Source organism: Ammospiza nelsoni, chromosome 19, assembly GCF_027579445.1.
Source record: "Ammospiza nelsoni isolate bAmmNel1 chromosome 19, bAmmNel1.pri, whole genome shotgun sequence".
NCBI classification, from domain to species: Eukaryota; Metazoa; Chordata; class Aves; order Passeriformes; family Passerellidae; genus Ammospiza; species Ammospiza nelsoni.
The window spans coordinates 12,083,618-12,105,747 of record NC_080651.1 but is presented as its reverse complement, the minus strand read 5'-3'; the positions used below and the strand labels follow the sequence as shown (position 1 = coordinate 12,105,747).

Below are 22,130 nucleotides of genomic sequence, written 5' to 3'. Positions count from 1 at the left end.
CCATCACACGGTGACAGGCTCTGATCACCCTGATAACATCTTGCCCATCCAGCAGCCCTCCCAGGGGGACCTCAGCTGCCCAGCGCTGGCGAGGGGCAGAGGGGAACTGGCCACGTTTGATAGACTGCTTGCGAAACGCAGGGCCAAGTCCGCTCAGCTGCTCTGGGGCAGAGAGAGGTTTGTGAAACCTTCGGCAGGGATTTGCCCGCGGCCGCCGCGTCACTGCTGCCGCCAGCCTGGCCGCATTCCAAGGGAGCCGCGGGGCTGGCGGAGCTTCCCGGATTCTTGATTCAGCCGCGGGTTGCAGCACCGCGAGGGAAGAGGCCCTCGGTCGGCGATGCCAGGGCCCTTCTGGGAAGTGAAGGAGCTGGGGCTGTTCCCGCAGAGATGGGAAGGCCGGGGTCCGGCTGGGAGGACACGGGCAGGGTCACTGCGGGCAGCCTGGCTGCTGTCCCGGGGGCAGCTTCCCACTCTGCCCCACGCTGGGGTGCTGCGAACCCCTGGCTCTGCCCGGAGGGCTGCGTGTGCTCATACACCCCCAGGGTTTTATTTTCATCCCTGATTCACCTCATCCTGCCTGGGGGAGTGGTGAAGCTTCTGCCAGCTGGGGGATGTTGTGCCTGCAGCACTGCTCCCACCCCATCGGTGGCACGGGCTGGAGTCACCCGTGCTGCTGGGAGCCCTAAACTCACTCAGGGATGTGCCTCGGCAGGGCCTGGCAGGCGGCCACCCCTGCGCGCGGGCATTCCTTGCATAGCTGCAGCGGGTGCCTGGGCAGGCCGTGGCACTGCTGGCAGCACGCGTGCCACAGCCACACGTAGTGGCCCCAGAATAGCCTCTGGGACTGTGCCATGCCCACAGCCCGGGCCGGCACACTCACCATCCCTCTGCTCCAGGCTGATTCCTAAGGAAATCCTTTTCCCAGCAGCTGGGGATCCCCAGGGGGAGGGAGCTCTGCTCACAATGCCAAGCATAATGCCTACAGGGTGGAGATTGCAGACTGGGGCCTGGGCACAAAGCACCTTGGCACAGCCTGCTCCACACAGGCAGGGGCTCTGGGGGAGTTCTGGGGGCTGACCTGCTCCCAGGGGATCACCCACATCCCTGCATTCAGCCAGGCACTGCACTGCTCACCAGCCAGAAACAGCTGTGGGTTTATTCCCACGCCTGTTTCCTGCCCCTAGCAGCAGAGGACAGGCACTTCTAGGGCCAAGAACAGCCCCAGGATTGAATCCTCTCCTCTCCCTTGGGCATCTGTACCCAGCTAGGGCTCTGCACAGGACAGAGGTTTTCTCTCAGTGCTGTGGGGGTGAGCAGTGTCTTGGCAGCCCGCTACACTCCCAGAGGGAGCACCTGCAGACCCTTTCCTACCCACACCTCAAAGTGCCCTGCTCCTGCAGCTCCTCACCCTGGCATGTGCTGGGGGAAGGCAGGACTCGCTCAGCCCTTCAGGAGCCCTGCACTGGGGCTGTGCCACGGGCCAGCCTTGGCCACCAGCTCGGCCCCTCCTGTGCCCAGGGCCGTGTCTGCTGTCCCGTGGCTGCACCGTGCGAGCAGATCCCATCCTCGTGGCTGGCAGGCGGGGACGTCGCAGGGCTCAGACATACCTGAGTGCTGGGACAGAGCTTACGCAGCAGCCGGGCTGAGTCACCGGCGGGATCACCCGGCGTGGACGGGGCTCCAGGAAACGGTGCTTACGTGGTGTAAACACATCCCAGCATTGTGCCTTGTGCCGGGGCCAAGCGGCCTTGGGGGTGCGAGAGAGAAATCAAACCAAATCTGATGGTTTTCATTAAAAAATAGTGCTCTTTATTATAAATTATGGAAACATTTTCTTTCTGAATATAAATATAAATATGTGCAAAGTTTCATCTGAGTTTGGTTTTGGTTGAATTTTCAAGCATTGTTTTGCTCAGCCCTCAAGGCTGGAGGTGAAGATGGAATCTTTATAAAAGACAGTGATTCACGTTGGCCTGTAAACATCCCTTCGGTTAAAAAAATAAGAATAAAAATTAAAAAAAGCCAGAAAACCCAACCACTTCTCTGGGCGGACGCAGAAAAGCACTCACGAGATGACACGCTCCAGGGGATGGTCCTGCTGCACTCTCAGGGAATTGGCGCCCTGCAGAGCAGCGCAGCCGGGGGCTGCGGGAGTGGCTGGGCAGAGGGAGGTGTGACTGCAGGGAGTGGGGGCCCAGCGTCCTCGGCGTGATCCTTGCAGATGCGGTTGTGTGGGACTCAGCAGCACTGCTTCCTCTCCAGCTTCACAGCACATCAGCAGGACCATCACTGCATCTTCACCAGCTGAAGTGCACAGACCCAGACCGCCGGGCAGGGGGGATATTAAGGCTTAGTCCCCTGGAAAATGGCAACACGGGGCAAAGGCATCGACCTCTTAGTCTGGGGCTTGATGTGAAAGGAGCTTTCACCCACAAGGAGGCAGCAAGAGGTACAGTACGGGCAAAAAACACCTTCCCCTTAAAACTGAGGAAAACTGATCAGGCACTCCTGGGCTCCAGTGCTTTCCGTTTCTCAGGATGGAAGGGGCTCTCACCAGGACACCCCCAGGATGGGGCTGGCGGGGCACACGTTCCCCCGCGCTGTGGGAGCTGTCCTGCCTGCCCAAGCCCACAGGGGCTTTGCCATGTGTTCACTGTAACATCCACAGTCTGCTCGGAGACGTCTTCTTCCCCGTGGAGAGGAGGCGTCACGCTTGATGAGGAGTCCCCGCAGCACCAAGGGTGCCCAGCTATGCTGGCCCCAGCCCTGTGGCAGCCTTCCCCAGTTCCCCTCTCTCCTTGCCGTATGGAGAGGCTCGGCGTGCCCTGCCGGCGCCTGTGCCGGAGGGGCATTGTGCCTGTCCCCTGCTCTTGTGCTTGTAGATGTGACCTTGCTCCGCTGGCCCCCTAGAGAGGGGCATCGTACTGGTCCAGGAACTCCTTGATGGGGGCTGGCAGCTGAGTCATCTTCTCATAGGAGTCCAGGTGCCCGTTGACGGTCTTGCGGCAGAGGTGCTGCAGGGTGGAGACGCTGGAGGAGAGCGGGCGGCTCAACACCAGGGGGATCTTCTCACCGCCCGAGTAGATGTAGTAGGTGCGCTTGGGGTGCAGGGCCGCCCCAGGCTGCTCGGGCACGGCGCAGGGCGTGGGTGGCATGTAGTGATGGACCAGCTTGAGCACGCAGTCGAAGCGGGGCACGGGCTGGCTGCTGTGGGGATCGCTCTGCAGGGAGAAGCTGCCGCCCTCGCACTGGATGCGCAGGTTCTTGGTGCCCGACTCCGTCTTGACGCTGAGGGTGAAAAAGTGCCTCTGGTCCGAGCTGTCCCTGATGAGGAAGGTGCCGGCCGGCTCGGTGCTCAGCAGCAGGTTGGCCTCGCCACCTGTCACCGTGCTCCAGTAGAAGCCGCTCTCCTGCAGCTTGCGTACGGTGTTCACCACCAGCTGGTACTCGCTCTTGGAGCTGAACGTCTTGAGGCGCAGGCTGGTGTCGAGGGGGCGGCTCATCCCGGCGGCGGGGAACTTGCTGTGGGTGACCATGGCGCAGGGAGCCAGCTTCGTGTGCTCTGGATGCTGCTGCCAGCAGCAGCCGCTGCTACACCATCACCTGCGGCGGAGAGAGCGGTGAGTCCCGGCACTCCGGTCCCCGACTCTCCCTCCCCGGAACACCTGCACCCCCGGTCCCTGGTTGTTATCCTCCCGCAGCAACAGCGCTGCCGGTTCCCGGCAATGCCCTTCCCCAGCTCTCGTTCCCAGAAAAGCCGGCAGCCCCCCTGGCCAGCTCTCCCTTCCCGGGGGAAGCGGCAGCCCCCGTTCCCGGCGACTGTCCTCTCGCGACAGCGGCACTGCCGTGGCCGGCTCTTCCCTCCCGGGAGCACGGGCACACCTGCGCTCTCCCGCTCCCTCCCCTCTCTAGAGCGCCGCTCCTGATGGTCTCCTGCTCTCCTACGCCCGGGGGCACATCGGTACCCAGCGCACCGGTTATCGCCCCGCTGAGGCACCAACATCCCCGGCGATCGCCTTCCCTGGGCAGCACCGGCATCCCCGGTGCGCGGCGATCGCCCCCCTCGCGAAGGCATCCCCGCTGTCCCCCCGTCCTCTCCGGGATCCCTCCCGCGGCCGTACCTGTGGCGCGGGAGCCGGTCCTGGCGGCAGAGCGGGGCCGGTGCGCGGCGGCGAAGCTGCCGAGGCGGCCCGGGGCGGCCTCTTATAGCAGGCGCAACGCCCGCCCTCGGGTTCCTGGAACTGCGCGGCTTCTTGTAACGCGGCGGCACCGCCCGCGCCCCGCCCGGCCCGGCCCGGCCCGGCCCGGCCCGGCCCCCCGGCGCGCCGCCAGCCCCGCTCTGCCAGCGCCGGGCCCCCGGCCTGGCCCCACCGGCCCAGCCCCGGCCCTTCCCGCTCCGGCCCGGCCCCGACAGCCCATTCTGGGCAGGGCGGCTGCCCCCGCCCGCGGCCTGCGGAGAAGCGGAGAGCCCGGGCCGGCCCCTGGGGGCCTTCGCCGCCCCCCGCTCTGCCGGGGCAGCCGGGCCGCGGGCCCGCCCTGGCGAGAGTCTGGGCTCGGCTGATGGGGGGCACACCGGGGTACACGGAGCGGGGGCTGCCGGTCCCACGTTCCCAGGTTCCCAGCCCTGATTTCCGAGCAAGGCCAGCCTTGGCCGCGCTTCCTGGGGGACCCGCGGGGTACCCTCAGGCCGGGGACAAGCGGGAATCCGCGCCCGGGGCTGTGCGGGAGCTCCCGGCTCCGCTCCGGGCGGCGGTGGCTGCGGGAGCCCCGGAGATCCGCGCGGTTGGTGCTTCGGCCGCTCTGCGGGCCGTGTGGGCTGGTGGGGAGCCCGGCAGGACGGAGCCCCCTGCCCGTGGCTGCTGCCCGGGGCTCGGGGACTCCTCAGCCCCCCGCCCGCCCCGAGCCCTCGGCCCGAGCCCCGGTGGGGACCGTGCCCGGCGGGAGGAGCGGCGCCGGAGCTCCCCTCCCCACCCGTTTGGCAATTGTTGGTTCCGAGCTCGCACACAACCCGAGCTCTGTCCGTGGGTTTATTTTAAACAGTTTAATTTGCCCCGGAGGAGCGGCCGCTGCCCGGCAGAGACCAACCCCGTGCGGCAGTTCTGGGAATCAGCGCCGGCGAACCGGCTGCTCTGAAATGCAAGCGAGCCCCGGAGCGCTGCCGGGGCGGGCAGGGATAGCGGGGGAGGGACGGGATGGGCACGCGCGGCTCCGGGGCTCCCCGCCGGGACCGGCTCCCCGGGCTGGGGGGGAACCCTGGCGGGGGACCCGCGGTCCCCGGGCTCTGCCCTGCCCGGCGGGGCGGCGAGCGCCGGTTCTGCCGCGGGCAAGACCGTGTACGTCCCTTCGGAGCTGTTCAGCCGGGCCGGGGCTCGCCCAGGGGGGGGATAAGAGACACCGGGGGGTGACATTGCCGGGCAGGCGATCCGGCTCCGCGTGAGCCCGTCCCACGTGTGCGGACCGGAGGAGCCCCGGCGCGGCCCCGCCGCATAACGAGCCCTTCGTGCGCTCCTCCCGGAGCCTCCCCGGCCCTCCGCGGGCTCCGCGCTCGCAGGCCGGGCGGCACGGCGAGGAAGGGCGGCGGACACCCCGCGCGGCCGGGCCGGGGCTCCCGGGGGTCGCGGGCCGGGCCGGGAGGGGCGGCGGGGCGGAAGCGGAAGGCGGTGTCGCCATGGCAGCGCGGAAGCGGAAGGCGCCGGCGATGGCGGCGGGCGGCGCGGCGCTGTGGCGGCGGCTCTCGGCCTGGCTGCCGCGGGGCCGCCTCGGCCTGGCCGCGCTGCTCGGCCGCCTCTCCGACCGCCTCTCCCGCGGTCGCGACCGCCGCGCCCGCAGGTAAGGACCGGCCGGGACCCCGCCGGGGCTGTGAGGCAGCGGGAGCCCTCGGCCGCCCCCGCAGTCGGTGTCGCGTTACCGGGGCATCCCCCGCTCGCCGCTTCCCCTTTCCGGCCCGGCCCACCCTCTTAGAAAAGCCGCGTGGGTTGAAGGGCGGCCCGGTACCCCCAGGCCGGGGTCGGCTCTGCTCTCGCAGACGCCTCTGGCTCGCCCCAGTGTCCGATCGCCCTCGGGGCAGCAGCTGAGCGTTATTTCCCCTCCATTTCCCATTCCTGTGCCTCCCGCTGTCCCCGCGGATGTCACAGCTCAGCTCTCTGGGCGGCACCGGCCGGGTTTGGGTTCGGCTCAGTCTCCCCGGGCCCGGTGGTCGCGGAGGGCGAGCGGGACGGGGCCGAAACAGGAGTGAGCCCCCTCTGTGCCGTGGGGCAGGAGCCGTGAGGGGCAGGGCACGCCGTGCCCGGTGGCTGGCACGGGTGACAGTGACAGTAACAGGGACAGGGACCCGCCAGCGGCTGCCCCCGCGCTCCTGGAGGAGCCGCATCATCAGTCTGTGCTCTTGTTCACACCAAGGAAACTCTTGCCACACTTGTGTTTTGGTCTCGCCGGTGTTTTTAGGGCAGATAAATCCGGCTGAGCCCTGGAAAGCAGTCACTGAGCTGGCAGAGCAGCGCTGTGGATCCCCCGTGTGCTGCTGTGTGTGGGTGAAAGGACAGCACTGTGTCCCGCAGTTTCACTTCACCTCCGGCTCTGAAGATGAGGTTTTACAGTGAATAGGGGTTTCAGCTGCATTGTGAGTTTCGTACCAAACCTACGTTTTAAAAAATAGAACACACCTCAGAAAATCCCTTGTTTCTATTTCTGTTCTTTGTGATCAGAAGGGGTCTGAGGTGGTTCCTTTTGATTCCGTTTTCTCTTTCTGGTTAACTCAGTGATGTGAAGTACGTGGAAAGGCTTCCCCCCCAGTTCACTTTCTGTTCCTCTGAAACCTGTTTTGTCACAGTGTGGAATTTTGATGATTTCTACATAATGTTACATGGTTTCTGATACTTGTGTGTGCGTGGTTGCAAGGGTTGGTTGTACCGGGCTGATGTCAGTCACTGGTGAGTAGAAGATGCTGCTCTGGGAGCCAGTTGCTCTGCCAATGGCTCTGTGGCCGGAGCAAAATACGGATTTATTTGATAATTCTAAAAGCCAAAGGTTCTCAATGCTTAATAAGGTGTAAATTTTAGTATTGGGTTGAAAGACCAAACAACGTTGACACACTGTAAATTACTTAGGGAGTGAAAAATCTGGAGGATGCCATTACCGAGGATAAATTGACCTATGCAGAATTAATCTGGACCAAACCAAATAGTACAGGTGCTGCAGGTTGAAGTTCCTCCAAATGTTCCAGTCAGAGTGCAGATGCTCCAAGCTCACCCCATCGCTGCCTGCAGCCTTCAGAGCTGCCCCTGGCTCCAGGCAGGCAGGTACAGGGCCACAGGCAGGGAGGTGCAGTTGGACTCACAGTTCCAGCAAGCCTTGCTAGAAAATGCCTTCTGGGAATCATGTTTCTGGAAAGTGTCTGCTCGGCCACTGGTCTGGCTTCTGGAAGGGTAATTGGGTTGGCCAACGGGATAATGAGGACAATATTATTCTCTGTTGGTTGTTATTATAAAATACATAAAATTTGCCACTGGTCCCTCCCTGGGAATAATTCCAGAGGATGTTGTTTGTGACCTGCAGGGCTGGGTTAGAGCCCAGTGATGCCACTGCTCTGTGGGGTGAGCATTGGGTGGGTTTTAAAACCCTGTGTTTTTGGATCCAGTGTGAATTCCTGTAGCTCTGTGTACCATGCTCCCTTGCAGAGATGGAACAGAGGGAATCTGCTCTCTGTGTGTGGCCTGTGAGGCTTGAGGTGAGCAAAGGTGTGTGAAGGTTGTGTTCAGGTTCTGTGGAGACTTAGGAGAATGTGCCTGAAAAGTGGCATTTCTTGTATTTCTGTTCTGCTTTAATTTTCTTCTGCGCCTTTTAGGGGATGTTTGCATTGTTTTTAACAGTCTATGCTGGTGATTTCTGTCACTTCTGGGTATTCAGGCTGAGCCCAGTCCACATGATCTGTTAAAACTCACCATCCCAGGAATTCCTGTGCTGACTGACTCAGATTTCGGTGCTCATGAATAGTCAGTGACAAACTCTGGATTTGCCAGGAAACGCCACTGTGAACTGGTTTCCTTGTAAGGATGTTTGGAAACCTTGTGAAGATCCAGTGTTGTATCATGAACCAGATGAGTGAAATCATCTTCCTGGAATCTGTGTTCATTTGGGCTCTGGATTGTGGTAAAAAGCCAGAAGTTCTCGTAACAAATTCTGGTAAAGGTTGTGATCAAGTTTCCTCTTGGTGTGTGGTGATGGTCAGGATGGGATGATCAGGATGGGCCACGGGACAGTGGCTGCTGCTGGTGGGGGACCTGCTGTCCTCAGGGTGAGACAGCCAGCCCGCTTCCATCCCAGGAACCCCGGCTCCCATCAGTGGGGTTTGCAGACTGGAATGGTCCCTGTGGGTCCAGGGATGCACTTCAGTCCCTTGCTCATGGATTCCTGGATCTCCTGGGAGCTGCTGCTGCTAATTGTGCTGAAACGTGGTTTTGTCATGCGAGCAGACTCCTGCCGGGGGTTATTCTGTTATTCTATGACTGGATGAATTTGCATGTGGGAAACCTCGGAGAGGAGAAGTTGCCGCTGGCTTCCTGTCACCCGCTGCGTGATGCTGGCAGTAAGCTGGTTTCTTCCCAAAGTGACTTCAAAGAAATTCAATTTGTTCCGAAATTTCTTTTTGAAGAATGAGTTTCCTGACGTCTCCCTCACAGGGTTGTGAGGTTTTCAGGGGAAGTTGTGACCCTCTGTCGGTGGCACTGCTGGAGGGGGATGGATCCCTGCTGTGGGATGGCCCTTGGCACATTCCTGCTGGGACATAGTCGCTCATTTTTCGGGTCATTCTCGGGGTGCCATTGCTCTGCCTTTACTGGGGCTTGCACCTGATCACCTTGTGTGCTGTAGATCTATGATTGAGGGATGGAGGCATTTTTTTCTTTAAAGCAGCATGATCTTTAAACCTGAAATGTGAACTTCAGCCCAGCTGAGAACAGAGCTGACATGAAGGGAGTGTTGGCTGATATGTATGTGATGGAGATAATTCAGAAGTGTCTGGTTACAGGTACAGGTGGTACCAGCACAGCACTGCCAGACACCTGAGCATCCCCACTCTCATTTTCTGCGGCTCCTGGCCTCCTTCCCTTCCCATGTTGTCCTGATGAAGCAGTTGTTTCCCCTCATCTCTATGCCAGCTCAGGGAAGGAGCTGGTGATGTTCAGATCTGTTCTCCCACATTTTGCTCGTGTCTCTCTGTTTCTACATTTGGCTTTGGTGATCCAGATCAGATTATGGAAAGGGAAAGGCATTCTTACCATTGTGGATCCCTACCATGTATTGGCCCTGGCTGCAGCTCTTCCTTTACCTGCTTGGAGTCTTGCTGGGAAGCAAAAGTTTCACTACAAAGAATTTCTCCATCTTTCTTTGCACAGATCATCATGGCTCCTTCTAGCCCCACTACTCAGCCCTCCTGTTCCAGTGGTCACAGCCCCACCGTGTTCCCTCTGTCCAGAAGGAGCACACAGGTTCCAGTGGATCAGGAATCTGGTCCCAGAGTTTGGGATCTCCAGCTCGCATGTCAAGGTGCTTTCATCCCCGGCGGAATTCTATGAACTCCTCAAGGTAAGATGTGGGCTGCAGCTTGTGGGAATGGTTTGATACAATCCCAGTTTTGCACCTGCTGTTGGTAACTGCTCTCATATGGAATAGATTTAGATGCAGGGAGTGTGCTCTTCACTTTCCCAGAAAGCACTGGTTTCTTCCTTCAGTTTTAGAAGCAGCAGTGGTGCTGCTGTGGCCCTGCAGAGCTCCATGTGTTTTATGTCACCACTGTCCATGTGTTACCTTTCCTCCCTCAGGGCCAGGGAGCCAGAGCAGAGATGGGGCTGAGGGCATCCTCCCAGGGGAGTGCAGCACTGCCAGGCCTGGGCTGATGGCTCCTCAGGCCCAGGCAGCCTGTGTGAAATGGAACTTGTGTTTTGCTGCTCCCAGGTGCAGATCAAAGCAGCCAAGCAGAGGGTGGTGATGGCCTCGCTGTACCTGGGAACAGGAATCCTTGAGCAGGAGCTGGTGAGTGGGGAAGGGTTGGGAAGGCCAGGAGGGGAATGCAGGGGAGGGATGTGCAAGGGAGGCTTCTGGTTGAGGTCTGGTATAGAGCCAGGGAACTGCTGCACTTCTTTGGGGAATAGTTAGCCTGGCCAGGTCAGGAGGGACTGGCCTGCTCTTCAGAGTGCTCAGGGGGGCTTTGTAAAACTCAGGTCGTGGGAATCTATTTTTCCCTGGCATTTCTTGAATGGGATTCGAGCTGTAGGAGTGTAGTGCTGTGTTTGGTGCTCCCGGTGGAGGACACAGATGAAGGGTTGATTTTCTGAATTTGAGACTGAGATCAGCTTAGCTTCATGGTATTTGCCTTTTTTTGTTCATTCTTCTGGAAACAAAAGCATTTTTGCCCAAGGGCTTGAGGAAGTAGCCTGGCCTTGGCCAGGTTCTGATGTTAGGAAGCAAATGCCCTGGCAGGGTAAAGGTGGATGGAGCCTGCATAGGATTTATGCCCAGCTTTGTCTGGGCTTGCACACAGGATTTGAATTTGCATGTGACAAACAACCTTGTAATTCAAGAATAAAACTGCAGTGAATTCCTGCCAATGTTTGTCTTTGGTGATGCGAATCTGTGATTTGGGAATGATATTGGGACTTCTTCTGTGAACATTAATTGCTCTTGTGGGACCTGAAGAATGTGGACATGTAAAACTGAGGCCCTTTGATCTGTGGCTTTAGGCTGGTGGAGGCTGCCAGGCTGGCAGATGCAAGGGCTGAAGTGGCTGTGCTTGGCACAAGGAGGAAGGACTCACACCACGGTGTGGGAGCTGTCTTGGCCACAGTCTCCTGCTGCTGAGCACCTCCCTTGGAAAGCGTATTTGCTTTTGTAATGAGGAGAGAACTCTCTCTGCAGGTGTATTGCTTAGAAGAAACACTGGAGAAGTCACTGCAAGCAAAAGGCTCACCCGACCTCAGAGTTTCCATTCTCCTCGACTACACCAGGGGCTCCCGGGGTAGGAATTGCTGCTCATTGCTTTTGTCAGAGCCTAATTTTACTGTTAGGCTGGAGAGACAGTTCTACCAAGAGTGGGTATCTTGGCCAATTGGACCTACTTGCTTAAAGCATGCGCATTTCAGGATTAGCCTTTTGTATTCCAGAACTGCATATTCCCAAAAAATCTTCAAGCTGAACAGCTTTTCTTCCAAAAATAGATGGTAGGGGCAAGAAGGGCCAAACTACTCTGTGCAACTTGTGTAGTCTTGCTTGGTTTATTTGTTAATGCATTTGCCCTTACCCATCATGCTCACTTACATTTTCATTTTGAAAGGAGAATGGGAATTGTTGGAAGCAGCAGCACACTGAATCAGGAACCTGTGGTCATCTACAGTGACTCTTGTAGATGTGTTGCCAGTGCTGGTGAGGCTTGGTTAAGAAGCTTGAAAAGTGTCAGAGCTGCCCTGTGGCCGATTCTGAATGTCAGTTTCAATATTGACATAGTACAAGTGAAAGTGATCTAAAAAAAACAGAGAAAAGGAAAACATGTGAAGTGCCAGTGGACGGGAGGGGTGCTCACCCTGTGACCAGCTGAAGAGCTGTGCCACGGTGTGTCCTGTCTGTGTGATGTTTGTGTGAAAGTCCCTTTCTGTCCCAGGCAGGAAGAATTCCCGAACGATGCTGGTCCCGTTGCTGCAGCGATTTCCCGAGCAGGTCCGGGTGTCCCTGTTCCACACCCCAAACCTGCGTGGACTGCTCCGGCTGCTGATTCCAGAGCGTTTCAACGAGACCATCGGGCTGCAGCACATCAAGGTCTATCTGTTTGATGACAACGTGATCCTGAGCGGGTGAGTCGTGCTGCCTCCAGCCTTGGTGCCATCATTCCCTGGCCTCTGGGCAGGGTGTCTGTGCTGCCAGCCTTGTCTGAACATCTGGGCTCCATTGTGATGCTATCAGTGCTCTTCTGAATGAGAGAGCAACCACAGTTCCTGCACATGAGATTCTCAGATGAAAGCGAGCCTTTCTTAATGGGAGAAATATTTTGAGGTTCTGAAGGAAATGGCCAATTTGTGCTTTAGTGCAGCTGTCCCAGAGCGAGGCCCTAAGCCTGGCCTGGGAGGTTGAGAGTCTTGTTCCTGCTCTGAACCTGTGTCTTCCCTTTCTCTTCAGTGCAAACCTGAGTGATCTGTACTTCACCAACCGTCAGGACCGCTACGTCTTGCTGCGGGACTCTCCCGAGATTGCAGACTTCTTCACGGAGCTTGTGGACGCCATTGGAGACGTGTCCCTGCAGCTACAGCAGGATGATACAGTCCAGATGATGGAGGGAATGGTACACCCATACCAAGGTAGGATGGAGCTGTCTCACCTGCTTGGGTGATGGCATCCAGAGAGAGGGGTGACAGCCAGGGCTTAAGGATGACTTAGACTCTATCCATGTGGGAATTGCTGGGTGTCTGACCATTGTTCAGGCTGTGGGCTGTCTTGTTTTGTGCCTTCCAGTATTATAATCAAGATTGCTTGAGTTTCAGGACTGGGTCATTTGGGGTTTTCCCAGCACAGTGGCTGTCACAGCCTGATTTGACAGGGCATGCAGAGACTGGAAGTAAATCTGCTGCCTCATAAATGTGCTGCTTTTGGCCTTAAACAAGAACTTGAGTCCTCTGAGAAGTTTTTCTGATATTAGCAGCTGCAATTCCAGGTGCTCTGTGTGTGCGTGTTCTGAAGGGTTTATGAATGTGCCGCTATTGTTGGTAATTAATCTTTTGTCGTAGAGGTTGTTCTGGGAATCAAATGGGAATCAGTTCAGGAAGACTGGGAACAATCGTAAAATTGGGCAGAGAAGGGCAGTGAAATGCCAGGCTGATTGCGTCATCAGTTTTTGTCCTGGCCTTGCACTGCTGGGTGATGTAAGTTCAGGCTGGGGGTGGGAGTTTATTTGTTTGTTCCAGCTCATTCTTGGTTGTCAGCGTAGCCTTGCGCTCGTCCTCTCCTTTGTCAGAGGATTTTTCAGGCTGCTGCCAGTTGCTGAGCATTTCTCTTCTGTAATGTAGCTCTGCTGACCTTGAAACAGCTGGTTTGGGCTGAAGACAGAGAGTCATGTGCAGTCTGTGTTGGCTCCTGTTTGTTCCTGTATCCGTGTGCTGTCAGTAGTTTTCCCTGGTGTGTAAGAGGTGATGTGTAGCTGAGTGCCTGTAGACGTCAGACCCATCTCTCTGGCTTTTCCTGCAGGAGACAAAGTGGCTTACTGTGAGATTGCCAACAGGAGGGTCATGGAGGTCATCAACTCTGCCCGCACGCGGCAGGAGCACCTTCACGCAAAGACTTTCCACAGCAGCCAGCCAGGCAGCTCCCTCTTATCCCAGCAAGGCTCTCAAGCACCTGGGAGTCAGAAACCAGTACCCGACACCTGGATCTATCCCTTAATCCAAATGAAACCTTTTGGGATTCAAATAGACGAGATGGTCACAGAGACCCTGCTGACAGAGGCTGAGCGGGATGCCAGGATATACCTCACCACTGGCTACTTCAACTTGACACAGGCCTACATGGACCTCATCCTGGGCACGAGGGCCGAGTACCGGATCCTGCTGGCCTCGCCCGAGGTCAATGGGTTTTTTGGTGCCAAAGGGGTGGCAGGTGCCATCCCGGCTGCCTACGTTTACATTGAACATCAGTTTTACAGTGAGGTCTGCTGCCTGCAGCAGCAGGAGAGGGTGCAGCTGCAGGAGTACTCCCGTGCTGGCTGGACGTTCCATGCCAAAGGTAAGGAGCCCTTATCCCCAAGGGTCTTGTTCAGAGGTGTGTGAGAGCTGTGCATTTGGATTGTGAAAGGAGCGAGGGGCTGGCTGGGTGCCAATCTGGGCTTAACCTTCAGAACACTCCTCCGAGGTTCAAACAGCATGCTTGAGTAATCCTGGAGGGTTTGGATCACTTGGGGGATGCCTTGCCTTTGCCTTTGGTTCAGTACAGTCACAGGGATGATGTGAGAGCTGTCCCTGTGGTGGCACTGAAGCACTGCCTGGATGACAAGGTGATGTGAAGGAAAGGAAGCATCTGGATGTGTTTATGATGCAGTCAGTGCCCTGGTGCAGTTTCGTGTAACCCTGGCTGGTTTCAGCAGGCAGGAGTGCTGGCTCTGCTGGGGACCCTGCAGCAGTTCTGGGGGCAGGTGCTGGGAGGGAGCTGCTCCTGGGGCCTTCCCAGCAGCAGGTCTGTATGGGGACAGTGTCAGTGTTGGGGGATTTGCACCAGCTCCCGTTCCCAGCTCACAGGGGGTGCCGTGTGAGGAGCTGCAGCATGTGCTTATGGGAGTCAGGGCAGCCAGAGGGCAAGGGCTGAGGAAGGAGTATGGGCTAACATGCAGTGAGTTAATGAACGCTGCCCTCGAGGTCTTCTGTGGGAGAGCCTGGGTTCCTGCTGAATACACTGTGCCCAGCTCCCAGGGGCTCAGCACGGTGCTGCAGCTGGAGTGTTTGGGCTGTGATTGGAACACTGGGGCTCTGGCCATGCCTGTTTTGAAGAGAGCTGTTGGTAGGAATGGCTCCATCCCCCTGCCTCTCGCAGGAGGCTCAGAAGTGGCGGGGAGGGAAAGCTGCCCAGTCAGACTTCTCTCGACTGTCGAAAATCCCTGGGTGCTGCTGGGTGCCTCTGTGTTGAAATGACAAACAGATCCCAGAGTGCCCCTCCCCAGCCCGGCCAGGAGTGCAGGGAAAACCCTTATCTGACACAGGGCAGCACGAGGGAGGGCCCTGCCTGCCTGCCTGCCTGCCTGCCCGGGGTGTCCCGTGTCTTTCAGCATGTACGTGCTTGAGCAATCTGTGATTCCCAGGTTCTGCCTTTGCTGAGCACTGCTAACTCCCAGTGGGATGAGGTTTGGCATAAACCAGAAACAGGGGCTGCTTTTCCCGGCTACCAAAGTGCAGATGGTCACCGGTGCTGTTTGGGCCAGCTGGGCCTTTGGGACAGTGCTTTGGGCTCTCTGCTGTGGGCTGTTTGCTTGGAGAGGGATGCAGGGTTGGAGTCCAGCAGCTCCCCTGCTAGCAGCAGGGACAGCTGGAGACATTTGCTGCTGTGTTTCCATTCCCCTTCAGAGTGCTGGGAGGATCAGTGTGCAGCTCCTCCTCCGGCATGCTCTGCCCTTGGCACACGTTGGATTCACCTCATTTCCTTCTGCAGGAGCCACGTGGTGTGGCAGAGAGGACAAGGACAGGAGAGGAAAGGGAGGAAGCCTTGGAGATGTGAAGGGCATGTGCACAAGGAGCACATGGAGCCTGCTCCTGGCTGAGGACAGGAGATTCCCAGCAGCAAACAGGGCCTGTTGGTGTATCCTCTCTGGGCTGAGACGTGAGACACCCTTGAGTCTCCCATGGGATCCCCAGACACTGGGGCTGTGCTGCATGCCCCTGCTGCTCCCCTTAGCATGTTTGTATCTGCACGCAGAATGTCTCTCGGGGCTGTCTCTCGTGGATGCCCATGCAGATGTGGCAGAGCTCTGCACAGGTGGGGTGCACGTCTGAGCAGGACTGCCAGCAGCTGTCCCTCCCAAAGCCCACCTGCCACTGCCCTGGGTGCTGTTGGGGGTGACAGAGGTGCATCCCTTGGGGTCAGGGTCCCTCCCAAGCCCGTTGTGGTGGCAGGGTGCTGGCAGGTGCTGTGAGATAAACCCTGTCCCTGCTATTGACTGGCGCTGGGAAGCCGCGCTTCCCCTTGCTGGAAGGTGAGTCACTGCTGGAGCAGATTCTGCCAGATGGCCGTGAAACCAGAGACCTCTAAAGGCTGTGGGGCTGCCACAGGACACTTGGGAAGGCAAGGAATCTGCTCCTCTGGCTGCTGCTTGGGCAGGGCTCCAGCCTTTGGCTGGGCAGGCACCAGACAGCCCCTGGCAGGGTCCTGTTTGGTGGCAGAACGTGATAAGCTCTGTGCCATGTGCTGCCAGGGCCCGCGGTGGGCTGTGCAGCCCCGCTGTGCTGGGCTGAGCCCGCAGGGCTGGAGGCATCAGGGCAGTGCCAGCCCTGTGAGCGTGCTGTGGGGGCGGGGAGCAGCTTACAGGAACTGGCAGTGAATCGGCAGCATCTTACTCAAGGCATTCTTGGAACTGCTCTGGGGCTGAGTTGGGAAACCTGCTGCTATTTTAAGGCCGAGGTGGTTTTTATGCTACGGGTTCTTTGTTGCAGTCTGTGTGTGACCAGCCATGGGGACGAGCCTCTACGAGAGACTCACCCAGGGCTCTGCTGAGGAGAGCAAAGGCTTTCTGGCTCCATTTGTGCAGAGTGGCCACACAGCCTCTCCTTGGCAGCAGTCCTGATTCTCCTGTGGCTGTTCCTTCTTGCCCTGCTGCAGTGATGTGCTTGAGAATAATTCCATCTTTCCCTTGAAAACCTGTCCTGGGCTCTGTCCTGCTCTCTGTGCTGGCAGAGCTGTGGGAGCTGTGTTGGCCAGTGGCAGTGGGGGCCAGGTGCCCTGGCAAGAGTCTGATCTCAGTCCTGGTGGCTCCTCTGGAAGTGAGGGTGTGAAATAATTTGCACTTCTCATCTATGTCTCTTCACAGTGGCATGTGAATTCACCTGCCAGAGCAGGGAGATGCTCTTCATGTCATGGTCCCAGGATGGGGGCTGCTCCCTGGCCCTGGGACAGGCTGGACAGACCTGGCCTGTCTGGCTGGGACTTTGGGGCTGGTTCCTTCACTGAAAGCCTGTTTGTCTTCTCTTGGTGTTTCTGAATTCACTGTGGTGCAAAACAGCCTCTAATGCAGTGACAGGACTTGCTCTGGCTTGTTCTGGGGCAGTGTGTTCCTGGGGCACGCTGGGGGTGCTGCACTCAGTCAGAACACTGATTTGGGCTGTGCCAGGGCACCCCACACACCCCACACGTGGCACACATGGCACACATGGCACACACCCCACACATGGCACACACAGTCACACACCCCACACACCCCACACATGGCACACACCCCACACATGGCACACACAGTCACACACCCCACACATGGCACACACTGCACACACCCCACACACCCCACACATGGCACACACCCCACACAGGGCACACACTGCACACACCCCACACACCCCGCAATGGCACACACTGCACACGGCAGAGCAGCCCTGCAGGCCCTGCTGGGCTGCTCTCTGCTCTTGAGCTCCTGTACAGAATCTGTAACCCATGTTTAAAGCATTTAATTCACTCTGAGTGAAGGCACCATGTGAGCCCACCCTGGCCATTCCCTTGGCTCTCACGCTGCCTCTCTTCCTCATTTTCCTGCAGGCCTCTGGCTGTACCTGGCAGGGAGTGACCTGCCCTGCCTGACCCTGATTGGCTCTCCGAATTTCGGATATCGATCAGTTCATCGGGACTTGGAGGCTCAGGTTGCAATAGTGACAGAAAATAAAGCCTTGCAGCAGCAGCTGCATCAGGTAAGCAGCAGATTCAGGGATGCAGTGGGGATGTTGTACTTCTGGGGCACACGGGGAGTGCTGAGGACGCAGTGGCAGTAAAAACCTGCAGCTACAATAACTCAGAAGCTGCTGGAGCATGGGGAGTCCTGAGGAGCTGTCAGTGAAGTGACTATTGATGAGCTGCCTGCTGCGAGTGCCCAGTGCTGGGAAATGAGGCCATAACGGGAAGGAATGTGTGTCCCCAGTGACCCCGAGTACCGGGAGTGCTCAGGGCTGGCTGTGCACACAGCCTGTGGAGGACCTGCTGACTCCTCTGCTGCAGCCACGCTGCCCCTCTGAGCCTTAACCCAGCACTGAGCATTGCCAGGGCATGGCAGGCTCTGGGCTAGTGAGGCCAGGCCCTTGGAATGGCTGAGCTCGGACTGGAGGAGGGATGGGACTGGCTGGGACGCCCATGAGGTTCTATGATAAAATCCTTATCTTGAATAATAATAACGACATTATATAATCTTCACACAAACATTTTGGAGTGGTTTGATATTCAATGTCCCAGGGTTTTTCTGTGCTGTTTTTAGTTAGGAAGCTTGTAATGCTCAGCAGTTCTGCTGCTCCTCCGAGTCCTGCCTGGTTCTCCAGCTGTCTTGACTGAATCTTCTGCTGGAACTGACTGTCCCAAGTAATTTCTCCTGCAGGGTTCTCTTTCAAAGCAGATGTTTGGTGCCTCTGTGTGACTTGGAGCCCTCAGAAATGCACTGTGTGAGGCAGGTGCTGGCAGAATTGTCTGCAAGATCAATGGGAATTGCCCTCTTGCATCAGGGCTCTTCCCTGGGATGAGTCAGAGTGTATCTAATCAAAAACAATTCTATTACTGGAAGAGTTGCTTGAGTATTTCAATTCATATCTTGCCTCTGCTTGTTTCTAATGGAAGGGGAAAATCAATGGAAATGTGACACAAAGGAATTTTCTCACACGAGGCTGCAGTGATCTCATTGAAAGGGCTTTAAACCATTCCCGATTGCTGGAAGCTGATTCTGAGATGGCCTGGGTGTTTACTTTCTGTGGTCTTTTTTAGAAGACTTAATCCATTCCTGGGATGCTGCCATGAAATCACTTTGCCTGTGTAATGTTCATTTCCATTTTAAAAATGTGTGCTGAGATTTGGGAAGAAATGTGAGTGGTCTGGGTGTCTTTGGGTGCTTCTGTGAATGAACTGAGATTGATTCAGGGAACTGGCCTTGCCTCTGGTGCTCAGATCTCACCATAATGGATGGTCATGGAGCAGAATCCTCACAGCAGGGCTGCCTGTAGCTCTTTCAGCATTTGAGGGCTCTCAAATTAGAGTGCATTGGCAGATTAATGTCTTGATTCATCTTTTTAGTGTTACTTTCCAGTACTTGGTTCCTGCTTCCCTGTTCCACCCTGAATTTAAATAGTGCAGAGTATTTTCTGCTGTTTGTGACAGCTTCAATTATAAAAAACAGATGATGAACAACTTCCAGGAGCTGTTCTGCTCCTTGTTTGCCTGCAGATCCTGAAACCTGAAACCCCCACTTACCTGCGATCAAAGCGTTGCTCTCACGTGCTGTGTGTTGTTATCAGCAGGGTGGTTCGTTTCCTCCCAGCGCAGTTGGGTGCAGGCTGGGGGGGCCCGAGTGTTTCTGGTAATTTAGCTGAGATTACGGCTGCACATTCATCTGCAAACACGGCGCCTGGGCCGTGTCTAGAAAGAGCTGCATAAGCCAGTCCCAGGAGGTTTGGGTGAGGTTTCCTTTTCTGGCAATTACAGCCTGGCCTTGAGGAGTTTTCTGAAACTGAAGCTCAGCTCATGCAGCTGTGGGGCACAAAAAGGCAAAGCCCTCTACCCTTGTTCTCTGTAGAGTTTTAATTGCAAATTCTTGTGGAGAAATGGTGCATATTTGTGGCAAGATCCCTGGTCAGCTTTATCTGAGAGTTTGCTTCTCTGAAAGACCATTATATAATTTAACACATGGGATTTACTGAGATGGTGTTTCTTTCCCTGATCAGGAGCAAGAGCAGCTTTACCTCTGCTCAGGTGTGGTCTCAACCTCAACGTTTGAGCAGCCAAGTCGTTATGTGAAACTGTGGGTGAAGCTGGTGACACCTTTGATCAAGAATTTCTTTTGAAAGGAGAGAAGTTGCTGCTTTGGGTGAGTTTGCTGCCATTATGGGGAATTATATTGCACTGACTGTAGTGAATAGCTGCAGTGCTCTGTCATGAAAGAAAGATTTGAACAATTAGTTCATGGACATGCAGATGATTGAGGGGAAAACCAGAACTTCTCAATTCCTCTGGGGTACTGGCTGCCATGGACTGGGATCAGTGCTCAGGTCCTGACTGGCTTTTGTCTACTAGAATTTCTGGAAGGGCCACTGGCAGAGAACCCATATAGTGGTATTTTCCATGCCTGGAAATAAAACTCCCTTTCTGAAATGTCCCTTTCAGAGTTTTGCAGAGAGAGACTGTGTTTGTGCTGTCTTGACCAGCCAATTGAAAGCATTGCTGGAATACTTAAAATGTTTTGTCTTTGTATCCAGTCAGGGCTTTGCTTTGCCCCTGTAGTGCTGGTTAACAGGGGCAGTTGGTTTTGCTTTTCTGTTTTGTGGTGTCCTGGGGTTCCTGGTGACTCCACTGCCCCATGACTCCAGCCCTTGTGAGCTCCAGGCTGTCCGTCCTGCCTCTTCCTGTGCTGGGCACAGTCTATGCAGTTGGCACCGCTGTATGTGTGCCAGGTGTTCCCACATCCCTTTCACTTGCCTGGCCATGGCCTCCCCCTCAGCAGGGTTTGCCTGCCTCCTTCACAGTCAGATATGTTACAAGTGTCAAAGGGCAGGAGAGGACTTCTGGTGCTGGTGTGGCTTTGGGATGTTCCTTGCTGGAAGTAGGAGGTTTGAACCATAACATCCTGCACGGTGAAAAGGTGTGAGAGTGCAGGGTAAGGTGTGAGCAAGGGTTTCTGATCTGGCAGTGCCACAAGCAGGATTTCTGGCACCTGAAATAAGCTGATGCTAAGTCTGAAACTCAGTAGTAACTGATTATAAATACTGCTGCTCTGTAACGAAATGAGCTGTTCTCTGGGGCTTGTCTGACTGTGAGCTGTGAGGGAAGTTTGAGGTAACTATTTTAGAGCTAATTGTTCAAATATTTCACAGGCTGGGATTCTGGTGAATTGTTTTATGCCAAAGGGACCAGCCTTGGCAGATCTACTCACCTTAATGTGTGTTAATGCTGATACAAATTATTTGTTGTGAAGAAAAAGCTAAGTGGGTTCTGTACCCTAGAAACAGAAATAACATACTTCAGAGAGGAGCCTGTTTGCAGCTGGACCTTCTCTGGGCTGTGCAGGTTGGGTGTGGGTGAACTGGGCCAAATCTGCCCCTTTCTTCTCCCATCTGCTCCAGCCAGACAGATGCTCCATGCAGGAGCGTGAGGAGTTTCTGCTCAGTTTGCACTGAGCCATCACACAAAGAGCTGTGGGAAGATGGAGAGCCAGCAGAGGGAAAGGAGTCAGCGCTTGTGTGCAGTTGTTCTGGCTGGCTTCCCACGGTGGTCTGGCTCCCCACCAGCACCACGTCAGAAGCCACCAGTGGAAAACCAGTATCCGCCCTGAGAACCCCATGTGCTGTGAGAGCAGGCTCCTCACGGCAGCGCTTCCAGCACTGGCTTTATTCAAACTTTGCTAAAACGGTTCTGGTACAATCAAACATAGACTGAGTTGCACAACGGGGAGGTTTTTACAACTAAAAGTACTGCTGTTTTCCCTTGTCATTAAATCTAGGCCTCTAGGAGCAGAGCCACACCAGCCAGGACCCACTTGGCAGCTTTTTCTTTCGTCTTCAGGTTGAAGGTCCAGACGTAGGTGGGCCCTCGCGTCCGTGTCTTGTAGACGGGGCACTCGTAGACGTTGATGGTGTCCATGCGGTCCACGGGGATGGCCCTGAGCAGGATCACCGGCATCTCGGGCGTCAGCTCCTTCATGCGCGCGTCCGCGATGGAGCCCGAGGGCACGTCCCAGCGCGCGCCTGGGGACAGCGGGGACCGCGCTCAGGGACTGGCACTGACTGGCACTGGCTGCTCCCCGGGCTGTTCCCCTGGGCTGCCCCACAGGCTGCTCCCCTGCCTGCCCCGAGTGGCTCCATGGGGGCAGCTCTGACATGTTCTCATCTCACTGTGACCCACGACTGCATTTGCCTTACTGTGTGTGGGATGTCTGAATAAATTCTGTCCCCACCCCTCCCTTCAGCACGGCTTTTTGTGGGAATTGCAGAGTTTAAGGTGAACTGGCTGTGCTGGGATGTGTCATATGCTGTCCTGTGTGCTCTCTGCTTTTGTCCAAGTGGACCCCTCAGCTGCTCTGCTGAACTGCGTCCTTCCCTGTCATTAGCAGTAATTATCATGGATTTAAGTTTCTCAATTTGTCTTACTCAAGCATCAACTAAGAATGTGACATATGTATTCACTAGAGCCCTGTAGCTCCAGAAGCCCTGGGGTTCATGAGCTGGAGCCTGAACTGCTAAAACACAAATCTCTGGTTTGGTAGGGCTGTGAGATCCGGGCAGTGCTGCCCTCAGCTGGCGGCTGAGCCAGGACCCAGGGGGACCCAGATGGACCCAGGTGCACCCAGGGCTCCCTGCTCTGAGCTGCCGCCAGCAAGTGCTGACACTGCACGAAGGAGAAGGATTGAGCTGGGCCTGCTCCGTGTCTGAAACACCTCAGAG

General features: G+C 56.5%; 3 protein-coding genes across 4 annotated transcripts in view; 1 reads left to right on the top strand and 2 right to left on the bottom strand.

The window, feature by feature from the left end:
- Window positions 1–1,786: 1,786 nt before the first annotated feature.
- Window positions 1,787–4,164, bottom strand: SOCS3 (suppressor of cytokine signaling 3). The gene is made up of 2 exons (XM_059485788.1): window positions 4,122–4,164; window positions 1,787–3,603 (listed from the first exon to the last, which is right to left on the bottom strand). Exon 2 carries the CDS (start codon window positions 3,534–3,536, stop codon window positions 2,907–2,909), a length of 630 nt encoding a protein of 209 aa, XP_059341771.1. The 5' UTR covers window positions 3,537–3,603; window positions 4,122–4,164; the 3' UTR covers window positions 1,787–2,906.
- Window positions 4,165–5,668: 1,504 nt separating this feature from the next.
- On the top strand, window positions 5,669–21,644 carry PGS1 (phosphatidylglycerophosphate synthase 1). 2 transcript variants are annotated; one of them, XM_059485786.1, is made up of 10 exons: window positions 5,669–5,829; window positions 9,393–9,582; window positions 9,952–10,029; window positions 10,912–11,011; window positions 11,651–11,840; window positions 12,163–12,341; window positions 13,225–13,758; window positions 17,263–17,411; window positions 19,419–19,561; window positions 21,253–21,644. In XM_059485786.1, exons 1-9 carry the CDS (start codon window positions 5,669–5,671, stop codon window positions 19,536–19,538), a joined length of 1,701 nt encoding a protein of 566 aa, XP_059341769.1. In that variant the 3' UTR covers window positions 19,539–19,561; window positions 21,253–21,644. The 2 variants fall into 2 exon arrangements, with proteins under 2 accessions (XP_059341769.1, XP_059341770.1); XM_059485787.1 differs by having other exon boundaries at window positions 21,191–21,644.
- DNAH17 (dynein axonemal heavy chain 17) overlaps window positions 21,107–22,130 on the bottom strand; it is a 32,049-nt gene continuing 31,025 nt past the window's right edge. The window contains exon 80 of the mRNA XM_059485638.1: window positions 21,107–21,434. Coding sequence (XP_059341621.1) covers window positions 21,187–21,434 — 248 coding nt within the window. The 3' untranslated portion in view covers window positions 21,107–21,186. The remainder of the gene's footprint in view (window positions 21,435–22,130) is intronic.